The sequence below is a fragment of the Cupressus sempervirens genome, chromosome 9 (genome assembly GCF_028749045.1).
Source record: "Cupressus sempervirens isolate cs-2001-9-10 chromosome 9, ASM2874904v1, whole genome shotgun sequence".
In the NCBI taxonomy this organism is placed as follows: domain Eukaryota; kingdom Viridiplantae; phylum Streptophyta; class Pinopsida; order Cupressales; family Cupressaceae; genus Cupressus; species Cupressus sempervirens.
The window spans coordinates 692,378,901-692,402,744 of record NC_143126.1 but is presented as its reverse complement, the minus strand read 5'-3'; the positions used below and the strand labels follow the sequence as shown (position 1 = coordinate 692,402,744).

The 23,844-nt window shown below is 36.7% G+C and overlaps 1 protein-coding gene across 5 annotated transcripts in view; it reads right to left on the bottom strand.

Moving 5' to 3' along the window:
- Positions 1-23,844, bottom strand: part of RECQSIM (RECQ helicase SIM) — a 380,547-nt gene that overhangs the window by 298,897 nt on the left and 57,806 nt on the right. For all 5 annotated transcript variants that reach the window (XM_089801696.1, XM_089801697.1, XM_089801698.1 and 2 more), the window contains one exon: positions 22,779-22,999. In XM_089801696.1, coding sequence (XP_089657822.1) covers positions 22,779-22,999 — 221 coding nt within the window. The remainder of the gene's footprint in view (positions 1-22,778; positions 23,000-23,844) is intronic.

Genomic DNA, 23,844 nt, shown 5'->3' with positions numbered 1-23,844 from the left:
CCAAAAACATTATAAAACCCCAAATAAAAACTTAAGTTGCCCAATATGCATGTGCTTAAATTGTTTATTTCAGGTTTTTTTGTTGTGAAACCTTAAAACGACCCTAAAGGTGAATGTTGAAAAGCATTCACAAATCAATTGGTCTCTAGTTTTCATTGCCATTGTGAAGCCAAGTTCAGCATTTGCAAATCCTTATGATTCAAACTCTTATGCATATTAGTTGATTGAATCTTCAATCAACAACTAAGTTTTTATTTTGTTGGAATCTTGAACATGACCTATTTGAACTTATTGTCTAAGAGTAAACTCTAATGTTGGACAAGCACATATTGATATATCATATGAATTTTGAAATATCTAGAATTTTGTTAAAGGGTGAAGTATCATAGTCATACTATCAAATGATTTAATTTTGTATATTTCTTTACATATATATATATATATATATATATATGTTTCCTCCCACATCTTGTATCGACTTCCAAAATCCACGCTGGAATGCGCATCCGAATTGGTAACTTAGAGGGAAATAGTAAAGAAGTGGATAAGGTACAGAGCATTAATATATCTACCAGTAATACTAATAGGAAATATAAATATATATACATGGGTGTAACAATAATAATTGAATCTATATATAATATTTGCATTAATTATTAGTATATATATATATATATATATATGTATGTATGTATGTATGTATGTATGTGTATATATAGATATATGTGTGTATGTGTGTATGTATGTATGTATGTATGTATATACATATATGTGTGTGTGTGTGCAAATATATATATACATATACATACATACCTATATATATATACACCTATATATATGTATGTAATTATATAAATATATATGTATGTATGTATATATGTATATAGTGTATACACATTCAATCCTATTACTATTTGGCTAAGAAGGGAAGACTGAAGTGTTTCCAAAGAGAGGTTGTTTAAATCCAAGCAATGGATCTTTGTCCCAAGATAGGGTAGGGGTTAACATTGTGTAAGCCTTTGTGATACAGACTTAAACCTGTAAACTTTGTGGGAATCCATTGACAGTGGTATTTAGGCAGCTTGGTTAACACCTACTCCTTATGTCTTGAGTTAGAATAGTAATAAGGTTGGACATGAGCATTAAAGATAAATGATTGCTCCTATCATGGACATTACAATCAAAATCCTCACTGAGAAATTTTAGAAAAATTAAGTAAAGTCCCAACAGGGGACATTACATTCTCCCTAACAAAACCAACCTATCCTCTTAAAGGGGGCAATAGCGAGTGATTAAGGATAAGCCTACGAGTATACTAATATCTCATTTTTAGACACATGCATGTGCACACACATATTCATACGTAGTTGAAGAATTGGACTCAGCAATGACTCGGCTAGCCATAAAAATTTACAAACTCAAGACTCAACAAAAAACTCGTTAGAAAAATCAGCAACCAATCAATGCTTTTATCAAACATTTCAAATATAAAATTCAAAAATAATCGTGATTAAACTCACCATATATAAAATTTAAAATATTAAAGATGTTTAATTTTTTAATTAAAATATTATAAATAACAAAATATTCATTTAAATATATCAACAATTAATCAATTAGATTAAATAATTAAATAATAGATACTAAATGACTAATAGACTAATCACACTTTAATGATTGTATTTATATGATTAAAGTTAAGCAGTTATATTACTGTACCATATAGCAATTTTAGTAATAATCATACATAACATTTTATTCAAATACTAAATGTTGTTGAAGTATATATTATTATTTTGATATGCGAAAATTTGCTAAAAGACTAAAACAACAGTAAAAAGAAACAACCAAACCATGAAAACAAATGAAAAATAAATGAAACCATACTATAATTTTCAACTTATCATTGATAGTTTGAATTCTCTAAGCAATGACCAATATTTATCGAATTCCCAAATCAAATGCCAAAAGATTTAACATCTATGTCATAAATCATCGATTCGAAGATGATGCACAACTTTCTCTAGCTGAATAGAAAACACTATCAAGGGAAAATCTTAGCCCAGATTTCAAAAGGCATTTTCTATTGGAAAAATCCTAGTCCAATTGCCATATCAATTTTTGGGCAAATCAAAACAAATGTTCTAGGTGTAGAAAACAAGCTCCATCTACACAAATGCATAAATAAATTAGCATTTCCACTTTGACCGCAATTTTGATTGCTTTTACCGATTTTTTGCAATTTTTCACCCAAAAAATCACTATGCTTTTTTCAATACATCATTCGAGATGTATTCAAAAATAATATCATTGCAAATATTGACTCATGATATCTATGCTATTATGGCGATATTCTCAACTATGTATGCATGTATATGACTAATATAATTATGATTTCACTATTATTGATAGATATAAATGCTACAACATATAAATTAGACCACTTTCCTGACCCTAACGAAGGACGGTGGAATCAATGTTCTAGGGCATTGGAAACCATCTACAAGCAAGCTCCTCAAGGTTTCAAGAACAGAAGTTTATGCCCATATTGGAATTTTTTACTCAAGGCTTCAATAATACATGTCCTTACCCTATCTTAGGATTTACTCGTCTTGTGAGGAATTACTCTGCCTCTTCCGACAGAAATTTCTTATTTTTATAAAGTCATTAGTGGAAGACTAAGGATTGGACCATTAATTATATCAATCTTACATGTATTACAAATGTATATGCATACAAGTGAAATTAAGCATGACTATCATATAGATCTGAATTCTACTATTATACATATTTTCCAAGGCTGCATATATGTATTTGAATTTGTTGCATACTCTCTTTCTGATGCAAAAGGTTTAGGGTGTAAAAGCAATCTTTGCATCACTCAAAAATATTGTCTAGTTTTCCAATAAGGGCTATCTTTGGGCAAGTTTATTATTTTTGGAAAGTACTATTTTTAGTAAGTTGTTCATTTGAGCATGGATTATTTCAATTGATTCCCTAAAGTTTCATTTTGTATATATAAGCCTCTTTTTTTGATGATATTGATTTTTTTGTTTTGGCAGGGCAGTACAAAAACCTTGAACTCAATGTTGAAGGTATTAGAGGCTCTGAAAGAGGTTGATGGTTGTAAAGCACTTTGAAAGGTTTCTGAAAAGTGGTTATAATAGCCAATCAGATACACAATTCACAACATATAGCCTACAAAAGTTACGCTACTTTTGGAGAAAAAGTAAAATCCCTTCAAAAACTTAATTGACTGCCAAAACCCATTTGGGGCATTATATGGGCATATTTCAATATAAGGAAAAATAATATAAAGTTGATTGGCATCAAACAAGTGGGATTACAAATTTCTAAAATCTTCTAGGGTAGTTAAAACTTCCCAATAAAAAGAAGACCAACAGTAGTTACCAGGAGAGTTTTGATGGTGCATATGGTGGCTCTAGCTTGCAGATTATTGTCATGAAAATGCCCATGTGGTTGTAGCGAACTATTTTTGTAATATTGTAATGTTATTTAATTTTAGATAGTAGAAAGTTAGTGTTCCTATTCTTGCAATTGTAATGTGTGTTAGGGTTAGCAAGGGAAGTATCCTTCGTCACTTTCTTATTTAATCTGATCTGCCCCCTTCCTCAAATGAACCTTCTTTTTATGTCTCTCAATGTGAAAGAGAGGTCACACCTTTTTATCATAAAGGTCATTTGGCAAGAGACACCTTTTCACCATTAGCACCCTTGAAGGAAGGCAACTCTTTATTGTTTCTGCCCTTTGAAAAGGACACAACCTTTCACAATCATATTTGCAGATATTATTTAAATTCGTTATTATTTCCTTCATCCTTTTTGATACCCATTTCAAATGAACCCTTGTCCCTTTTATATCTTCCCAAATGAGGGAGAAGTCATGTCTTTTCATTTTTCCCTTTTAAAAGTGTCACAATTCTCGATCCTTTACTACTTTTATTTCTGGAAATTGTTGTATTGATCTATTTTCTTATGTTAATTTGATGACTATTAATTCCCTTAAATTAAATGATTTCTTATTTTGTGAGGACATGACAATTATACCCTCATGTATAATATAAGATTTCAAAAACTAAAATCGTCCCAAAATGGCCTAGCGTGAATCAACATCAACCAATTCAAAAGTAAAAAGGATGAGTTGATAGCCATCACATGTAGATAGTTCCAAACCACCATACCAAATTAGCAAAGTGATTCTACACAAGGGGCTCCTACAAAGTTTCTCACTTTAAAAATCAACAGATTTTTTACAATGTCGTAAACAAATTTGATTAAAAACTTAAATCCTTAATGGCATGTGATAAGGAGAGTTGTATGGGAGTACAATGATATTATAATACAACTCAGCTTTCAATTCTTAGGACATTCACCAACAATGTATGTACTAGAGATCAGATAAATCATTACAAATTGTATAGTGCCTCATTCATAAGCATTGAACAAAGGGGCCAAAAGATCCCAAAAGGATCCTTTCACTAAACTTCTATAAATTTTAATTAAAATAATAGATTTTCCTATGTTTTCCTTGTGGTCTTAGATAATTAGATAGAAGTTGCAGAAGGATTGTTTCTTCTTCTTTTGTATTTTCCAGATATAAGTAAAACAATAATTAATAGTAGCAACAAATATGAAATAGACTGAAAACAGTGTGCAATAATATAATACTCAGCCAACCAGAATAGCTACAAAATGTACCAGGCAAGATATGCAATCAGTATGCCAACAAAGGTGTTTACAAACAATGAATGATGATGCCAATTGAATGGACCAGCCATGCACCAAAAAAGGGTAGAGATGGCTGACGTAAGCCAACCAACAAACCACATGCTTGCTGAAAGGCAGTCATACAGCTGCTATAGTCACGCCCAAGCAGCATGAAGATCCCAAGGTGCCAAACAAGAACCCCAATGTGCAATGCACAAGCACCACCAACGCTAAACTTAACAATCTTTGTCAACTACTAAAACAATATTGTAGAATGTTGCTGAAACCATCTATTGGAGTTTGCATCCCAATAGCCAAACTCTGGGGTTTGCGTCCCAATCCTCTAGAATTGCTCCTCAGAGCAAAATCGCAAATAGCAAGAATGAAGATGTAAAAAATAATGAAAAAATGAACCAACATCTCATTTTATCTCCCTCTCAAAGCCAGTCGAACCCTAAAGGGAGAATATCCCTTTCCCTTTATTATAAAATGGCATCTTCTCAATTGAAAGGCCTTTATGTATAGGAAAAACACAAGGTTGCATAGGTACGTGGGTACGGGAATGGGAACGGGTACGGGTACACATATTTTTCAAAATAGGGGACAGGGGTACGTGTGTATGCCTAATTTTTTCTATATAATTAATATTTTATAGAAAATATAAAAATCAAAATATATGTCATGAGTCATGACATTGAGCATTCAAAACAAGAAATTTGAAAATATGAGCCATAAATCAAATTATTATATATATATTTATATATGCTATTGCTGAATGTTTAATGTTTAAAGTATTTTTCATAATAGGGGACGAAGGTACTTGGGTATGTCAAACTTATTTAAAAATTATACTTTTATATTTATAAAAAATCTGAAATTATGAGTCATGACAATGGTTTTTCAAAACAAGAACAGTGATAAAGTTTGCAACTGTAATGTATTGTTTTCAGTTTCAGATTTGTTATATGTTTGAAATAATAATACATGATAAATGCTTAGATGCATAACAAAGAAGGCAGACTTTAAACATGAACAAGAAGATCCTAAATCATATGACAATGACATATTGCAAATGATAAACTTATGACTTGAACAGTGATAAAGTTTATTGTTAATGAGTATCAAAGTTTCAAACTGATTTGGTATTGAATTAAGTTTGATAAACAACAAGCTAATACAAAAATAAAAAACCAAAAAAAAAAATCAGAATCTTAATCAAGGTCCTTAGCTATGATGCTCTCCACCGAGTACCCAGTACGTGGGATACGTGTACCCGGTACTTGGGTACGTGGGTACGAGTACCAGGGGTGTGGGTACGAGTACCCATGCAACTTTGGAAAAACACCCATTTCCTCAAATAACATAACTCTAGGTGCCCGAAGGTCTCCGAATGATGAAAATAAGTTATAATAATTCAAGACCTTTCCAACGAGCTATAACACATAGGCCTGCCTAACCAGATGAAGCCAAAATCCCCTTATTACACCAATTAGCTATATAAATAGCTTGATTTTAATTTATTTAAATGCAAACATAGGAAATATCTTTTATTCAATGGAAAGCCAAACCAACCAAATAACCAATGAACTAATCCTCTCACCTGCCTGTGACTGATGTCGAGCAATATGGGCCAACCGGCAATCTCATCCCTAAAACTGGGATGCTCCTAGAAACTAGGGAATATACCCTGTCACCCTGAAACTGAAACCGTATACTAGTCCTAAGGAGCCTCAAATCTGATTACTACCACAACCTCCTAAATTTTAGGAAAATCCCTAAAATTAAGGAACTACCCCGACTGGCTCTCAAACTGACTGTAGAACCAACTTCGGTCACTAAGTATCCAGTAGGAGTCTCTATGCTCCACTGCTAGCCAACAAGACTCCAATAATACGCCAACTCTCATGACTCTACTAGTCATACTAGAGAGGGAACATGACAGTCCTCCCCTCTCAGAGGTACTTGTCCACAAGCAACTGCACTATTGGATGCTACAAAATGGACTCACCCTCCCAGGTGGCGTCCTCTATGGGTAGAACTCTCCAGCTCACCAAGTACTCCTGAATCACCCTACTCCTCAATTGTCTCTCTCTGACCTCCAAAATCTCCTCAAGGACCAAAGTCAATTTACCCTCTTCATCCAAAGGAGGTAAATTGTGTGATGCTTTAATATGCTGCCCTAGTACCTTCTTCAGGCATGACACGTGGAACACATTATGAACCCTACTATCTGGTGGTAACTCGATCTCATAGACCAGCTCTCTAACTCGCTCGAGTACTCTGTAAGGTCCATAAAAATGAGGCTTGAGCTTCTCAGCTCCTCTTCATTTAAGGGTGTTGTCTGTAAGGCTGTAGACCAAGGAAAACCATGTCACCCGCCTCAAATGTTCTCTCCATCCTATGTCGACCAGTGTACATTTTCTACTGATTCTGAGCATGTTGCAAGTTCTCCCTGAGAGATCTCAAGATATCTTGATTTTTCTGCATCCAATCTTGTGCCAAGGGAACTACGTTGTCACTAAAAGCCAAATCAACAAAGGATAATGCCTCGTAGCCATAAAGAGCTCTGAAGGGGGTCATGTCAATGGACATGTGGTGCACGGTATTATAACAATACTCGCCCAAATACAGCCAACGCACCCATGCCTTCGGCTACCCAGACACGCAGTTGCATAGATACCCCTTCACCCACTTATTAACTACCTCGATCTATCCATCCATTTAAGGATGGTAGCTAGTGTTGGGGGTCAACTCTGTGCCTGCTAGCTTGAAAAGTTCCTGCCAAAAAGAACTCATGAACCTGATGTCCCTGTCACTCACTATGGTCTTGGGGAGATCATAGAGTCTAAATATCTCTCTGAAAAACAACTTGGCTACCTGTGAAGCTGTGAAGTTTGCTACAATAGGAAAGAAGTGGGCATACTTAGTCAACTTGTCCACAACAACATAAATACAATCCTTCTCCTGAACTTGAGGAAGACATGTGATGAAGTCCATAGATATCCTTGTCCACTTTTGCCCCAATATAGGCAGAGGCTGCAACAATCCAACCGAAAAAGTATGCACTGACTTGTTCTGCTGACAAGTCATGCATTCACGAACATAGTGTAAGACATCATCCTTGAGACCTTTCAAGAGAATCTCTCCCGTACCACTCTATATAGGTCTTACCATAACTCGGATGTCCTATTGTAGGAGTATCATGGTAAGCATGCAAAACGTGCTCCTTCAACTGTGATTCAAGAACAAAGTAGACCATGCCCTTGTAGTAGATGACATCATCCACTACACTATATCCGTCATCCTGTGTCAACCCATCCATGATCTCACAAGCATGCTGATTTTTGGAATACTCAACTAAAAGTTGAGCCTTCCAATCTGCCGAAATCTCGCTCAATAAACATAGGCCAGCAAGTGATGGCTTCCTGGAAAGTGCATCAGCAACAGTATTGTTCTTCCCCTTGATGAACTCTATGTCAAAATCATACGCCTACACCTTGCTTACCCACTTTTGTTGCCTATCGTTAAGCTCTATCTCATTAAGGAAATATTTCAAACTATTATGGTTCGTCCTCACCACAAATTTGCTGCCAATAAGATACTATCTGAATTTTGCTAGTTAATGCATGATAGCACACCATTTCCTTGTCATATGTGGAATACAACCTCTTATTATCCTGCAGCTTCTTACTCTCATAGGCAATGGGGTGTCTATTTTGCATCAACACCGCCCCTATGCCTTCACCTAAAGCATCACACTCAAGTACAGATGCCTAAGAGAAATCAGGGATTGCCAAAACTAGACAAGTGCTCATAACCTCCTTGAGTCTCTCAAAGACTCCCTGTGCTTGCTCTATCCATCTAAAGGCTCCCTTCTTCATGAGATCTATTAAAGGTGCTTCTAACTGAGAGAATCCCCTCACGAACCTCCTATAATAGGCACACAAACCAAGGAACCCACGCAACTCAGTAATGTTTCTGGGAGAGGGCCAATCGTGAATCGCCTGAATCTTTTGCTCATGCACTTTCACTCCCACTGCACTGATCACGCGGCCCAAGTATAAAGTATCTCTGAGTCCAAATTCACATTAGGACAACTTAGCAAATAGAGACTAACTCTCCATGATGCTAAGCACCTCCTCAATGTGCCTGAAATGATCCTCCCATGTCCAGTTGTAAATCAATATGTCATCAAAAAACACTAGAACCGATTTTCTCAACTCCTTGTTGAAGATGTGGTTCATACAAGACTGGAAGGTGGTAGGTGCATTAGTAAGGCCAAAAGGCATCACCAGAAAGTCATAGTGCCCATAGTGACAACGAAAAGCAGTCTTATGCACGTCTTCATCAACAAATCTGATGATAGCCTAAACAAAGATCAATCTTTGAGAAGTAGATAGCTCCATGTAGCTCATCTAACAACTCATCAATGCGTGGAATGGGGTATCTATTCTTGATTTTTTTTTTTTGTTCAAGGCTCTGTAATCAATACATATCCGCAAAGTCCCATCCTTCTTCTTAACAAGCACCACAGAATAAGCAAAAGGGCTAGAGCTAGGGCAAATGAATCCCATATCGAGTAAGTCATGGATGGTCCTCTCAATCTCATCCTTGTATGCTCTAGGATGACGATATGGGGTAGTAATCAAGGGCTTAGCCCAATCCTCCATCTCTATCCCATGCTCGAAACCTCTATTAGGAGGTACACCATGAGGTATGTCACCAAAGACTCGACCATGCCGTTCTATCACTGACTGTATGTCTACACGAAAGGCCCTGCCATCCTGAGGTGTAGGTATTTTGGACTTCACAAAATAACGTGTAGCCCAAAGTATGTCATCATGACGAATGATAGTCTCCATCCTGTGGGAAGTTACCTCCTTAGGACCACCGTCTCAAGCTGCCCTCAAGATAGTCTTCTTTCTTCCAGAAAGAAACTCCAGCTGCATGTGGTGGTGGTCAATGATGTATCGCCCAATACCCTATAACCACTACATGCCCAAAACTACATCATAATCCTCCAGCGGTAGCACATACAAAATTATCTGTCAGAGTATAGTCCCCCATCTGGATGCTAAGTTGAGGAATCCTCCAAATATAGCTCAAAACGGCATTGTCTGCAACTTTCACTCCAAAACCAACAAATTCCTCGGACTGGAACCCATGCCTGTCAACTAGCTTTTGGTCAATAAAGTTGTCTGTGACACCTCTATAATAAGCTCATAACCCGCTAGCCTCTCAATGTACCTTTCAAATGAAAGGCATGAAATTTGGGATAACTTGAGAGAGTAGCCATAGTCACTTTAGCTAACGCCAAAGGCTCCAGAATGTCTAGCTCTAACTGTGGGTGTCCCAACTCAACCTCCTTCGGACCATCCTCAGTATCAATATCAAGTATCTCCTCATCGCCTATCTCAAGTATCACCTCTATCAAATGAACCTTGCCTTTACCAAGGCAACGATGTTTAGGCTCCCATGGCTACTTACAGAAGAAGCATAGTTTCTTTCTCCTCAACTCATTTCTCGACTCTTGGTCTAACCTGGGAGGGTCTAGAAGGTGGTCCCCCTCTACCCTGGAAAGTGTTGGCCTTCTGGGGAGGCCGAGAATCCCTTAAAGATTTCTTATCTGCCTGATAGGAAGTAGGAGGGGTATCCAATCTAAATGTAACATCAATGGCCTCCTTGGGGGTGGCTGACCTGAATGCTCCTACCAATTCCTTCAGCCTGTCCTACGAACCCTCTATGAACATCACATGACTCTAAGACATATTCGGAACCATGACTGCAATATGTTGGAACTTATTCACAAAAGATTCCACATTCCCTATCTACCTAGTATGTGCCAACTCCTAGTAGTAAAGCTCTGTGTCTTTACGATCATACCTAGCAATGAGTCGCTCAGTGAATTCTGCATAGAAGTGAACCATGGCATGATCTTGGGTGACCAATCCATGGTGCCACCAATCATAGGCAACCACGTCTAAATGCAAAACCGCAAACTGTATAGCCTCTCTCTCAGGCATAGCTCTCAATGATAAATAGATATCCAACTTGTGCACCCAAGATCGTGCACTCGTATCACCCATGCCATCATAAGTAGCCAGTGTGATCTTCCCAGTGGCTCTACAGAGGTCATTGTTCTGCTGTGGTTTATAGCCCCTATCTCCTCTGAACCTAGTGTTATCCCTACGTTGTGCACAATAATGTGGAAAAGGAAAAAATCCCTAACCTCTAGGGGTAGGGACCTCCACTCAGCTGTGGCTGCCATGACCGAATCCTGGAATCCAACCTCAAGTGGCTCCGCCTGTGTCAGCTGCTCAACTTGCCCAAACTGAGGCAATAATGGTCTATCCAGAGCAGGAATAGGTGGACGTTCCTGCTTATGGAAATGAAGGGAGCTCTCTACTAAGACATGGGATCGATGACTACACTGGCTTCTCACAATGGCAACCGACCTATTCCTTCCCTATCTTTCATGTCTACCTCCATGCCTATCCAATTCCGTCCACTCCAAGGTATCCTATAATCTGTCTAGTGTTTCAACTATCCTGGGCTGCATAGTAATCAGAGTTCTCATGAACTCTATCTCCTCTGCCTTTGTAGGAATGTCATCACTAGTAGCACCCTATGCCCCACCCATAGCTGGTGTCTTTGCATCTCTAGCGGCCTCTGCTCGCCACAAGTTTCTTTTGCGCTTGTAGAACCTATGTATTTCTCCACCAGGACGCATAGAAGATATATAAAAATAGATACCAAATGCTGAAATGAATTATCAAACCCTTTTCTAGTAACCTATTGTAATAATTTCACTAAAACCTTACAAGGTGGTAGGACTCAGGCTCTGATACCACTGAAAGATCCCAAAAGGATCCTTTCACTGAACTTCTATAGATTTTAATTAAAATAATAGATTTTCCTGTGCTTTCCTTGTGGTCTTAGAGAATTAGACAAAAGTTGCAAAAGGATTGTTTCTTCTTTTTTTTTGTATTTTCCAGAGATAAGTAAGACAATAATTAACAATAGCAGAAAATATGAAATAGACTGAAAATAGCATACAATAATATAATATTCAGAAAACCAGAATAGCTACAAATCGTACCAGGCAAGATATGCAATCAGTATGCCAACAAAGGTGTTTACAAACAATGAATGATGACGCCAGCTGCAAGAATGGACCAGCCACGCACCAAAAGGGTAGAGATGGTTGACGTAAGCCAACCAACAAACCATGTGCCAACTGAAAGGCAGTCGTATGGCTACTATAGTCATGCCCAAGCAGCAAGAAGATCCCAACGTGCCAAACAAGACCCCCAACGTGCAATGCACAAGCACACCCAACGCTAAACTTAACAATCTTTGTCAACTACTGAAACAATACTGTAGAATGTTGTTGAAACCATCTATTGGGGTTTGCGTCCCAATAGCCAAACTCTGGGATTTGCGTCCCAGTCCTCTAGAATCGCTCCTCAAAGAAAAATCACAAATACCAAGAATGAAGATGTAAAAGATAATGAAAGAATGAGCCAACATCTCCTTTTATCTCTCTCTCAAAAACCAATCGACCCCTAAAGGGAGAATATCCCTGTCCCTTTATTATAAAATGGCATCTTCTCAATTAAAAGGCCTTTATGTATAGGAAAAACACCCCTTTCCTCAAATAACATAACTCTAGGTGCCCAAAGGTCTCTAGATGATGAAAATAAGTTATAATAACTCAAGACCTTTCCAACGATCTATAACACATAGGCATGCCTGACCGGATGAAGCCAAAATCCCCTTATTACACCAATTAGCTATATAAATAGCTTTATTTTAATTTATTTAAATGCAAACTTAGGAAATATCTTTTATTCAACTGGAAAGCCAAACCAACCAAATAACCAGTGTACTAGTCCTCTCACCTACCTATGACTGATGTTGGGCAATGTGGGCCAACTAGCAGTCCCATCCCTAAAAACTAGGGATCCTTCTAGAAACTAGGGAATATACCTTGTCACCCTGAAACTAAAACTGTGTACTAGTCTCAAGGAGCTTCAACTCTGATCATTGCCACAACCTCCTAAATTTTAGGAAAATCCCTAAAATTAAGGAACTGCCATGATTGGCTCTCAAACTAACTGTAGAACCAACTCTGGTCACTGAGTATCCAGTATGAGTCTCTATCCACCACTGCTAGCCTACGAGACTCTAATAATAGGCCAACTCTCATGACTCTGCTAGTCATACCAGAGAGGGGACATGACAGGGGCCTGGTGGATGCTAAGACAAGTCAACTTCTCATTCTTGGGACATTCGCCAATTCATATATGTACTAGAAATAAGCTGAATTGATTTGTCATGTCCTCTTCTTTGTTGTCAACTCTTGGCCTATTTTCCTATAGGCTAATGGACTGGTAAAAAATGATATAATTGAATAATTAAATTTAAGCTATAAAAAAGTAACTTTGTGCTATCATCTAAAAGGTGTTTGTTAGTTCCCCTTCTAAAGTCTCCCTGTTTTGTTTTTTTTGAAGGTATTTCTTCATTTGTGATCTTGTAATTTTATCACGAACTCAGATACCTTCAACTCCTTAAAATTAGTCAATCATGTTCTCCTATATTTTACCACTACAAAATGTAGGTAACAGTACGAGACTTTTTCAATTAAGTTTTGCATTTCTCTGAGATAATTCACTATTTGATTGGCCAAAATTGATCAACCGATCGTTCCCAATTCATATAATGAATCCTTTTAATGAAGGCTCTCGTCAAGTTTTTTCCTTTTTTTCAATTAGTCTATGCTTGAGTTTTTAGGCCTTCAAAATCCCTTTTTGTCTTTTTAAGTGTTTGTTTTGATTGTTTTAGTCTTTTTGTTTCCTTCAATCTCTTGATTTTGGTGATCCCTTCAATTCGATATCTCTTGGGGCTTAATCGGAGTGATCAGTCAAAAGATATCAAGGTTTGTGTGCCTAAAAAGTGGATTCTCCAAGTTCAATTGCATATTTAAAATATTGACCTTATATTCTAATGTTGAGTTGCACTTTTTTAAAATATCACTTAAAATGACTTAAGTTACTTTTTTAGGTTAGATTTATCATTTAAGTGATTAAAGTCATTATAGTGCATTTTATGTTATAATTTAATGTTGAGTTGCTTTTTAAATTTTCACTTTAGTGACTTTATGCACTATAGTCTAATTTAATGTTGATATTTGCTTTTATGTTTTATTTTAAAACATTTAAGTGAAATATTACTTTTTGAACATGTTTGCACATAATATGTAAAATATATAGTGTAAATATGATATTTGACCCCTTTAAGTGATATTTCCTTAATAAATTAATTAGACATGTGCTAAATAGAAAAGTTAGGTGATGCAACTCCATTACATGTTCTTTTTTAAAATGAGTTACATGTAAATGCATCTAGAGAACCCGATTTTGGCTTGGATATGTAAATGCATTGCATATTCAAAACATGCAATCACTCCTAGAGAGTGTGATTTTGGCTTGGAGGTGGGGTTTTGGTCAAAATACATGTAAGTGAATAACATGTAAATGCAAGGCAAGAAAACATGACAAGCAATGGGCTCTTCTAAACCCAATTTTGGTCTATAGATGAGTTATGTGCATTTGCCTTGCACATTTTAAACTTGCATTTGAGGTTTCTAAACCCGATTTTGCATTTACATCTAAAAACATCACATGTAATGGCATGTAGCGGGTGCGATTTTGACTCCCAAGTCAAAGACATGGATTTGCATGACAATTTCCTTCATGCGTTTGAGCTAGGAGTGTGATTTTTCTCTAAGTCCAAACGCATGACACGCTAAAGCCTCACAAGACCCCAATTTTGCTTGAAGGGATGTGTTCACATAAAAACATGACATGCAATAGGGCTTGGAGAACCCGATCTTGCCTTTCCAAAAACGCTACTTGTAAAAGCCCCTTATGACCCCCGATTTTCATTCCAAAGGCCAAATGTTGCATGCATTTTCCCTTTGAGAACCCAATTTTGGCTAAAATGTATTTATCTTGCCCATTTAAAACATGCGGTCAGGCATTCTAAACCCAATTTTGCATATAACGTTGGAAGGAAAGTGATTCTTGAAGCATTTGCATCAAATACATTCACATGTAATGCATGTTGGAGACCACAATTTGCGAAAAGGAGACTTTTTCAAACATTGAAATCCTTCAACAAGTGTGATGTGCACTTAGGATTGCACTTGCAAATTCATGGGTAACATCTTACACATGTATTTGCACCTTCTAAACCCGATTTGACGCCAAGGTTTGAATCTTTCACAGACTTTGCATCATTGCATGCAAATGAACTTGGAGAACCTAATTTTGGAGAGAACAAGTTCATCCAAACTTCTTCCAAATTTTGCTCATTGCTCTCCAAGTAATTTTGAGGATTTGATTTTCCTTGCATTTCTTGCTTGTTTTGCTAAATTGCTGCATTCTTTGGCTCTTTGTTATCCATTTGTTCAAATGCAACCCTAGTTTTTGCATCAAGTTATTAAATAAGTTTGAAACCTTCATTTTTGTTGCAAATGCAAAGCTCTTCCATCTCAAAAACGACATTGCATGCAAAGTTAAGTTTTGGAATTCAACAAAGTTTGAGTCAAAGCAGAAGGTATGTTTTCTTTGTGTTTTTTGTTTTTGTACACATTTTGTTGCTTGTTTTGGTTTGCTTTTGGAGAAAAGTTGAATATTTTCACCCAAGAATGCAAGTGCATTTCCATGCTTTCATATTCCATGTCAATCCATTTTCCAAATACATTCCAACTCCATATTCCTTGACATGCAATCGCATTTTATAAACCCGATTGCATATTTACATCAAGTAAAAATGATGGATTTTTATGACATGTAATTGCCTCTCATAAACCTAGTTTTGGTAAAACCCCACATTTTTAAATACCAAAATTCGCTTTTTGCACACATCCATATGCTTCCAACTTGCATTCTTGGCCATCAAAAACAAAAGCCCCACTTTGTCTACACGTAGTCCATCATCCTAAACCCAATTTTGGTCATTTTTGCACAAAATACAAGCCGCCCCATTCATTTCCAGCCTTTAAATGTGTTCAATAACTATTTAATCCATTCTTTGAACACCTGTCCTTCCTAAATACAACATTGCAACACAAAATCCCACAATTTTCACGGATCCAATCCCATTAGATGTATTCACCCTTTGGAATTTTCATGTTGCAGCAAGATATGTCCATACCTCCAAAGGCCAAAGGAAAAATGAAATATCAATATGATAAGGAGCTATCGCACACAACTCTGTCACATGTTTCATCTACCTTTTATCAGATCTCATATACAGAGATTGGACATGTTGACAAGGCCAATTTCTTACAGAGGATTGAGACATCTTCCAGTCATGATATGCAGTGTATCAAGAGTCATGTCCATCTAGTATCCACCTTTCCTATGGCAGCACTTGAACCCGAGTTCATTTGGAAATGCTCACATATGTTCATTGAGTGAGATTTTAGCAGATTGGAAGGCTCAGCTTTTAGTTGAGTATTCCAAAAATCAGCATGTTTGTGAGATCATGGATGGATTGGTACAGGATAATAAATATAGGATGATTGATGATGTCATCTACTACAAAAACTGAGTCTACCTTGTTCTTGAATTGCAGTTAAAGGGATAGATTTTGCATGCCCTCCATGATACTCCTAAAGTAGGGCACCCCAGTTATGGTAAGACATATAGAACGATACAGGAGAGATTCTCTTGGAAGGGTCTCAAGAATGATGTCTTACGCCATGTTAGTGAATGCATGACTTGCCCGCAGAACAAGACAGAGCATACTTTCTAGGCTGGTTTGTTGCAGCCCTTGCCTATATCGGAACAGAAGTGGACAGGACTCTCTATGAACTTCATTACAGGTCTTCCTTGAGTGCAGGGGAAGGATTATATTTACATTGTGGTGGACAGGTTGACTAAATATGCCACTTCTTTGCGATTGCAATTGATTTCACAACATCCCAAGTAGTTGAGCTATTCTTCAAGGAGGTGTTCAAACTCCATGGCCTCACTAAGACCGTAGTGAGTGACAGGGACAGCAGATTCTTGAGTTCCTTTTGGAAAGAACTTTTCAAGCTCGCGAGCACAAAGTTGACACCCAATACTAGCTACCACCCTCAAACGGATGGGCAGAAGGAGATAGTAAGTGGATTGAGGGGTATCTACATAACTATGTGTGAAGGCAACTGAAGGCATGGGTGCATTGGTTGCATGTGGGCGAGTATTGTTATAATACTACACACCACATGTCTATTGATATGTCTCCTTTAAGAGCTCTTTATGGCTACGATGCATTATCTTTTGTTTATCTGACTTTGAGTGACAGCAGAGTTCCTTTGGAAAAGGATTGGTTACAGAAGAATTAGGATATCATGAGTTCTCTCAAGGAGAACTTATAGCATGTACAAAATCAGCAAAAGATGTACGTTGATTGACATAGGACCAAAAGGGTTTTTGAAGTGGATGACATGGTTTTCCTACGCTTGCAACCCTACCGACAGAACACCCTTAAATGGGGGGAGCTGAGAAGCTCAAACCTCATTTTTACAAACCTTACAGAGTTCTCAGGCGAGTTGGAGAGGTTGCTTATGAGGTTGAGTTACCACCTGATAGTGTTCCACATATCATGCCTGAAGAAGGCACTGGGGTAGCATATTACAGCATCACCCAATTTACCTCCCTTAGATGAAGAAGGTAAGTTGACTTTGGTTCCTAAGGAGATTCTTGAGGTGAGGAAACGATAGCTGAGAAGCCGGGTGATTCGGGAGTATTTGGTACACTGGAGAGCTCTACACATAGAGGATGCCACTTGGCAAGGTGAATCCATTTTGCAACACCCAACATTGCAGTTGGTTGTAGACAAGCATCTCTGAGAAGGGAGAACTGTCATGTCCCCTCTTTAGTCTAACTAGCAAAGTTATGCGAGTTAGCCTATCATGGGGGTCACGTAAGCTAGTAGTTGTGGATAGAGACTCATACAAGGTATTTAGTGACCGGGCTTGACTTTATAGGCAGTTGTTAGCCAGGTGGGTGCAATTCCTTGATTTTAGGGGGTATCCCTACATTTTAGGAGGATGTGGTAGTTTTCAGATGTGAGGTTTCACAGGACCATTCCATGGTTTCAATTTCAGGATGATAGGTTGTGTTCCCTAGTTTTTGGGAGCATCCCTAGATTATAGGGAAGGGACTGCCAGTTGACCCATCTCGTCTGGTATCAGTCACAGACATGTGACATGGTCAATTTAACGTTTATTTAGTTGGTGTGGGCTTTCAGAGGCAAAATGGGAAATATTTTAATATATTTAAATATTTCCTAAATTGGCATTTAAATTTTATAATAAGGCTATTTATATAGTCATTTCGGAGTAATAAGGGGAGTATGGCTTTGTTTGGTCAGACATGCCCTTGTGTTATAGCTCGTTGGAAAGGTCTTGAATTATTATAAACTATTTTCACTATCCGAAGACTTTTTGGCACTTTGATTTATGAGATTTTAATAAAGTAATATTTTTCCCATAGCCTAGACGCCTTTATTTGGGAAAATGTTATTTTATTATAAAGTGCAAAATGTAATTCTCATTTAGGGTTCAATTGGCACTTGGAAGGAGTTATAAGGAGATGAAGATGTAATTGTTCATTATTTTTTGGCATTTTGAAACTTATGAATTGTGAAATTACTCTGGAAGGGCGATTTTGTGGCTTGGGACGAAACCCTCAAGTCTGGACTGTTGGGACACAAACCTCAGCAGGTCTTGGTGATTGGAGTTTTATTTCATTGCATTCAGATTGACAGAGGAGGTGGTTTATTTACCTTCGCATTATCATCTGAGTGGAGTAGGGCACTTGCAGCTGGGCAGCCAGCTTTTGGCAACAGGCATTTCATTGCGGCAGCTCACGTGGGGGTTGGAGGTCTTTTCTTCTTCACTGACGCCATAGCTTTCCTTTGGCATTGGACAGTTCATTGCAGCAATTTCTTTAGGGTTTAATCATTCTCAAAGCATCTCCCTGTAGCTGGTGTTGATCCTTGTTTAAGACAGTATTGTATATTGGCAGTGATCTCTTTGAAGTTAATATATCAAGTTGCTGGTTGGTTCGGGTATGTACTATTTCAGAATTCAGTAATGATAAAATTTGCGGCATATGTTTACATTTCTTAAGTGCTATTTATTTCCTATTTATTATGCAATTATTTTATTTCTGAAAAACCCAAAAAAACTATTTAAAAAAAAGAAAAGAAAAAAGAAATCAGAATTCAGCTAAGATCATTTAGTGGTAACAAGCGCTAGTCATAGATTGAGATTTTGAAACAAACAGTAATTTCTACGGTCACCGTAATTGGGAATCTTTCAATGCACAACAACATAATTTCATGAATTCAATATTGCCGTTTCTAGATGATTTCTGCTAATAGTTTTGATTATTACTAATAAAATATCTTAGACAGCTCACCACTGGATCCAAGTCATTGTCATTGGAGATCCCGGACTGTTTACCACCAGATCCATCTTATGTTGAAAGTGGCGGCAGGCAGAAGGTGCAGTCTAAATAATATTATTTAGCAAGGATCGAGATAAATGTCACAGTAGAAATGTTTGTAGTAGTAATCCAATGATGCTCCCTAAGTAAACAGCTAATCTTTTACTGGCGTTTTACCCAAATTGGATTTGTCTAGCATATAATGGTATTGTGGTGGTGTGTTTGTAGTAGCTCCTGTTTTCAAGATTTCATTTTCAGCATGATGCAATAAAAGAAATGCTACGTATGCTGATTTCACAAGCATGGCACTTAGAATAATACAAATTTCATTTGATTTTATTCTTAAAAAAATAGAAACCATATTCAAATTTGATTGTTGGAATCTCCAACTCAAGTACAGATCATTATTACTTCCTTACTCCAACCAGATAGGGTTATACTAAAACTGCAGTATCAACATGAGCTATATTGATATTCAACCCCAAGACGTGGATCCATAAAGTTTCGATATGTTCAGTGAACTGACAGGTGTCATCAGCCCAAAATTAATATATATGTACAGTACAAACATGTTTCTTAAATACAAATCTATTCATTTTCAACATATACTACGATATCTTATCCTTATAAATACTTCAAATATAATAATAATTAACCTTATTTAATAAATACATATATAAATCAAAATCTAAGTAAGTTAGCAAAAAACTGAGCAACGAATTACTAATAACAACATTGTGATTCATATCTAACCCAAATAATACTAATCTTCATATTGGCATCAATCCTAATATTATATAATTTTCACACTTACATCTTAAGGATATAAGCATAGATCAGTATTATTATTAATAAAATCATAAAATACACGATGTCCAAGGGTCGTGACCCACGACCTATCGAAATTGGTGATATAAATACTTAAGGCAATCAGGTAGAGAGAGAAAGGAACATACGTGGTGGACTTATCGGATTAAGAAGGGACAATAAAACAAAGAGCAAAGACAAGTAGTCTCCCTGCAGCATTTAAGGCAAAACTGAAGTTGCCCACATGGAAAGTCAAACAAAAGGAACTAAAGGACAAATCAATTAGGAATGGGGAACATATAAGCCACTCATTACTTGAAAGGGACTTCCAAAATATTTTATTTAATATTTACAATGAAAATCTCCCAAAAGAGCAAAAGGCACAAAATTACAGGGATTACACCATTTAAGGTATGTGTTATTTTTGTAAGTTGTTTTGTGACCTATAAAAGGTACTTTTTTAGTTAAAGAAATGTAGTACATAAATTTCCTCTAACATTATATAAATTGGGACATACACTTATATAGAATTTTATAGAAGATATTCAAGATTTAATATATTGAAAGCATAGATATACATATTGAATATATGTGTATTGAAATAGAAGTTTATTTGATCTTATATTATTATTTAGAATTAATATTCTTACTAAAAATAGATTACTTTTCAACATTTCTATTATTTAATAAAATAAATTACTTATCCATAAAGAAGGGAATAATGATTGAATGGATACTATATTATGATCCAAGCCTAGCTAGGTGGGCGGCATTTATAATAAATGTCATGATATGATCCAAGCATAGCTTGATGGAGGGCATTCATTGTGAGTGTCATAGAATGAAATAAGTATAACTTGTCATTCGCTATGAATGTCATATTATGATCCAAGTGCACTTGGTGGAGAATGATCCAAGTATAGCTTGCTGGAGGGCATTCATTGCAAATGTCATGGAACGATCCAAGTATGACTTGGTGGAGAACAATACAAATGTTAGTCATTTCAAATTAGATAGCTTATTAAAGATATGAAATATTTAACTAGATTTATTATTAACTTACAAATTTCTTTGTGGTCATTATAGTCCCAAACTAAGCCTAATAGTGGGAACATTACAACATGTCAGAGGTATGACTATTCAATTTCAGTATACAGCTAGTTTTTTTTAATCAGTCAAGCTAGATCGAAGCCTAGGCAAAAAGAAAAGCCCTATGATTACCATTTCCACATCTGGCTTCTCCCAAAAAGAATATACAAAATGTTGTAACCCTATCAGAACAAAAAAAAAATTGCAGAAACATTAGGAAAATCTCTATGGTTAGTTCTTCCACATCTGGCTTTACCTGAAAATAAATTAGAGCATGTTGTGATATTGCTGTCAAGATTCAACTATGTGGTTCTTGAGTCAAAACTCATTGACCCATTCTTTCATGAATAGTGGTTCACAAGAACCCATCTCATGAGAATGAATGGAACACTTGGCACTCATTGCATCTAGGTGGCGCTCATAGAGGCGAAGCACCAGGTCTTCCAAAGATGTCACCCATCCTACTACTACTCCAGCTCAAGCATGCTCAACCATGCAGTTTCCACCAAGGTTAAGTCCACTTAACTTGCAAAACCTTCAACAAGTGTTGTGTCTTATAAACCATTATTATAGATCCCCTTGAGCTCATAGAGGTGAAGCACCAGGCCTTCCGAAGAGGCCACTCATCCTACTGCTACTCCAGCTCAAGCGTGCTCAACAATGGAGTTTCCACCAAGGCTAAGTCCACTTAACTTACAACCTCATTTGCAAAACCTTCATAAAGTTTTGTTTTATAAACCATTATTATAGAGCCCCTTAAGTTCATCAATTGATAAGTAGGAGATGTTTTCCACAGCAAGTCCAATTGTGATATTGCTATCAGGACTTAGCTGTGCAGTTTTTGAGTCAAACTCATTGACTCATATTTCATGAGTAGTCCACAAAAACCCATCTCTCATGAGAATGAATGGAACATTTGGCACTCCTTGCATCTAGGTGATGCTCACAGAGGTGAAGCATTGAGCATTCTCGGGAGGTCATGCATCCCAATACTACAACTCAAGTGCGCTCAACCATGTTGTGTCCTCAAAGGTTAAGCCCACTTAGCTTGCAACCTAATTTGCAAAACCTTCAGCAAGTGTTGTTCCTTATAAACTATTCATTATCTAGCCCCTAAAGCTCATCGACTGATAAGTAGGAGATATTTTCCATTGCAAGTCTAATTGTGAAATTGCTATAAAGATTAAAGCATGTTGTAGCCCCATCAAAGCAAAGATGCATGCACATGACTGATCCATTAAAGATTACTACACATTCTAATTGACTTTTGTTCTAATGTAATTATAAATGATATAGCCCTAAATAGGTCACCCATTTTGAAAGAACACAACTGCAAGCTTAGAATTATTACACAAAAGCTTGACCACAGAAATAAATGATGTAATGAAAACCAAAAGAAGTTGATGATGTAGTTACTTTTAACCATTCACATCATTATGAGGTCATCCTTTAGTTATGACATCACAATTCTATTTATTATATCTTGAATTTTAAACAAACATGTAATCTACTGCAACATCAAATTAGAATGCTGTAATACCACTATTTTCACTTTAACAATCTATTGACATAATTTCCAATATTCATATTCCTGAACACTGTAGCACTCATAGTTCACATCGAACTTGCTATAACTTAGTAATATCACCTTTGCATGATAAGCTGCAGCCTTCACACCAAACTTGCAAAGACAATTTGCCAGCCTCACTGTCTCCTTTCTTGTGGGTGTGTATATGATACTTGGACCCAATCCTAGTACAGTATTTTCTTCCTTCAGGATTGAATGATCAGCTGCTTCGACAAAATTCTGTTCTGGTCCTGAGTTCTTGTCTTTCTCCCAAAGTGAAGCTTTATATTCTCCAAAAGTCACTGCAAACAAAAGCCAAAATTCATTATTTTTAATTTAATTAAAACATGTGAGTGATCAGAACAACATTTAACAAAATGTATAAAACCATGAAAGTGCCTACTTGCTGTAAAGTTGGGAGTTCAGACTGAGCATGATATTCAGTCTAGTTCTTTTTTTTTCCCCTAAAGCTCCCATGATATAACAGATGATTGCCTCCATTAACTAGATCATTCTCAACTCCCAAAGAGTCAATGGCTTTGATTGTTAGAAGAGGTTCTATGGAAATGGATTGCTTCATCCTACGTTTACCCATCTTGGCTCCCTTGGTCAAGGCTCTCCCCTCTGGACATTAACAAATTCTGCAGTTTCCCTCTCATGGTATTTGATGATTATGTTTCTGGTTCTACCCTAAGTCATCCTACAAACATGTCATAAAATTGATTCCCAATCTTAATTTCCTTCTTTGATTTTCATCAGCTCTGTCCTTTGATAAAAGCTTATGTTGCATTGCTATTTGTACTTGTTCATAGACCCTGTTGCTTGGAATTTAAGTTTAGATTCACTCCCTATTTTTGTTTTCATTGCTATAGTGCTTAGTCTTAGATCAGATAGTTTGGGATTTACATTCAGGTTCAAAACCATTTTCAATTTCATTTTATAGTATTTGATTACCATTCAAACCCTTACGTCCATTTTTGTCTCTTTCTCCTTCCCTCTTTGCATACGACCAATTAAAAGGGGAAGAGGTTGCAGAAAATATGATGCTATAGACACTCAACTAAAAATGTACCTTTACAGCCTTAAACAATGCCAATACTTCCTGATTACCATAAATGCATTGAAGTATGTGAAATAGCATAAGACC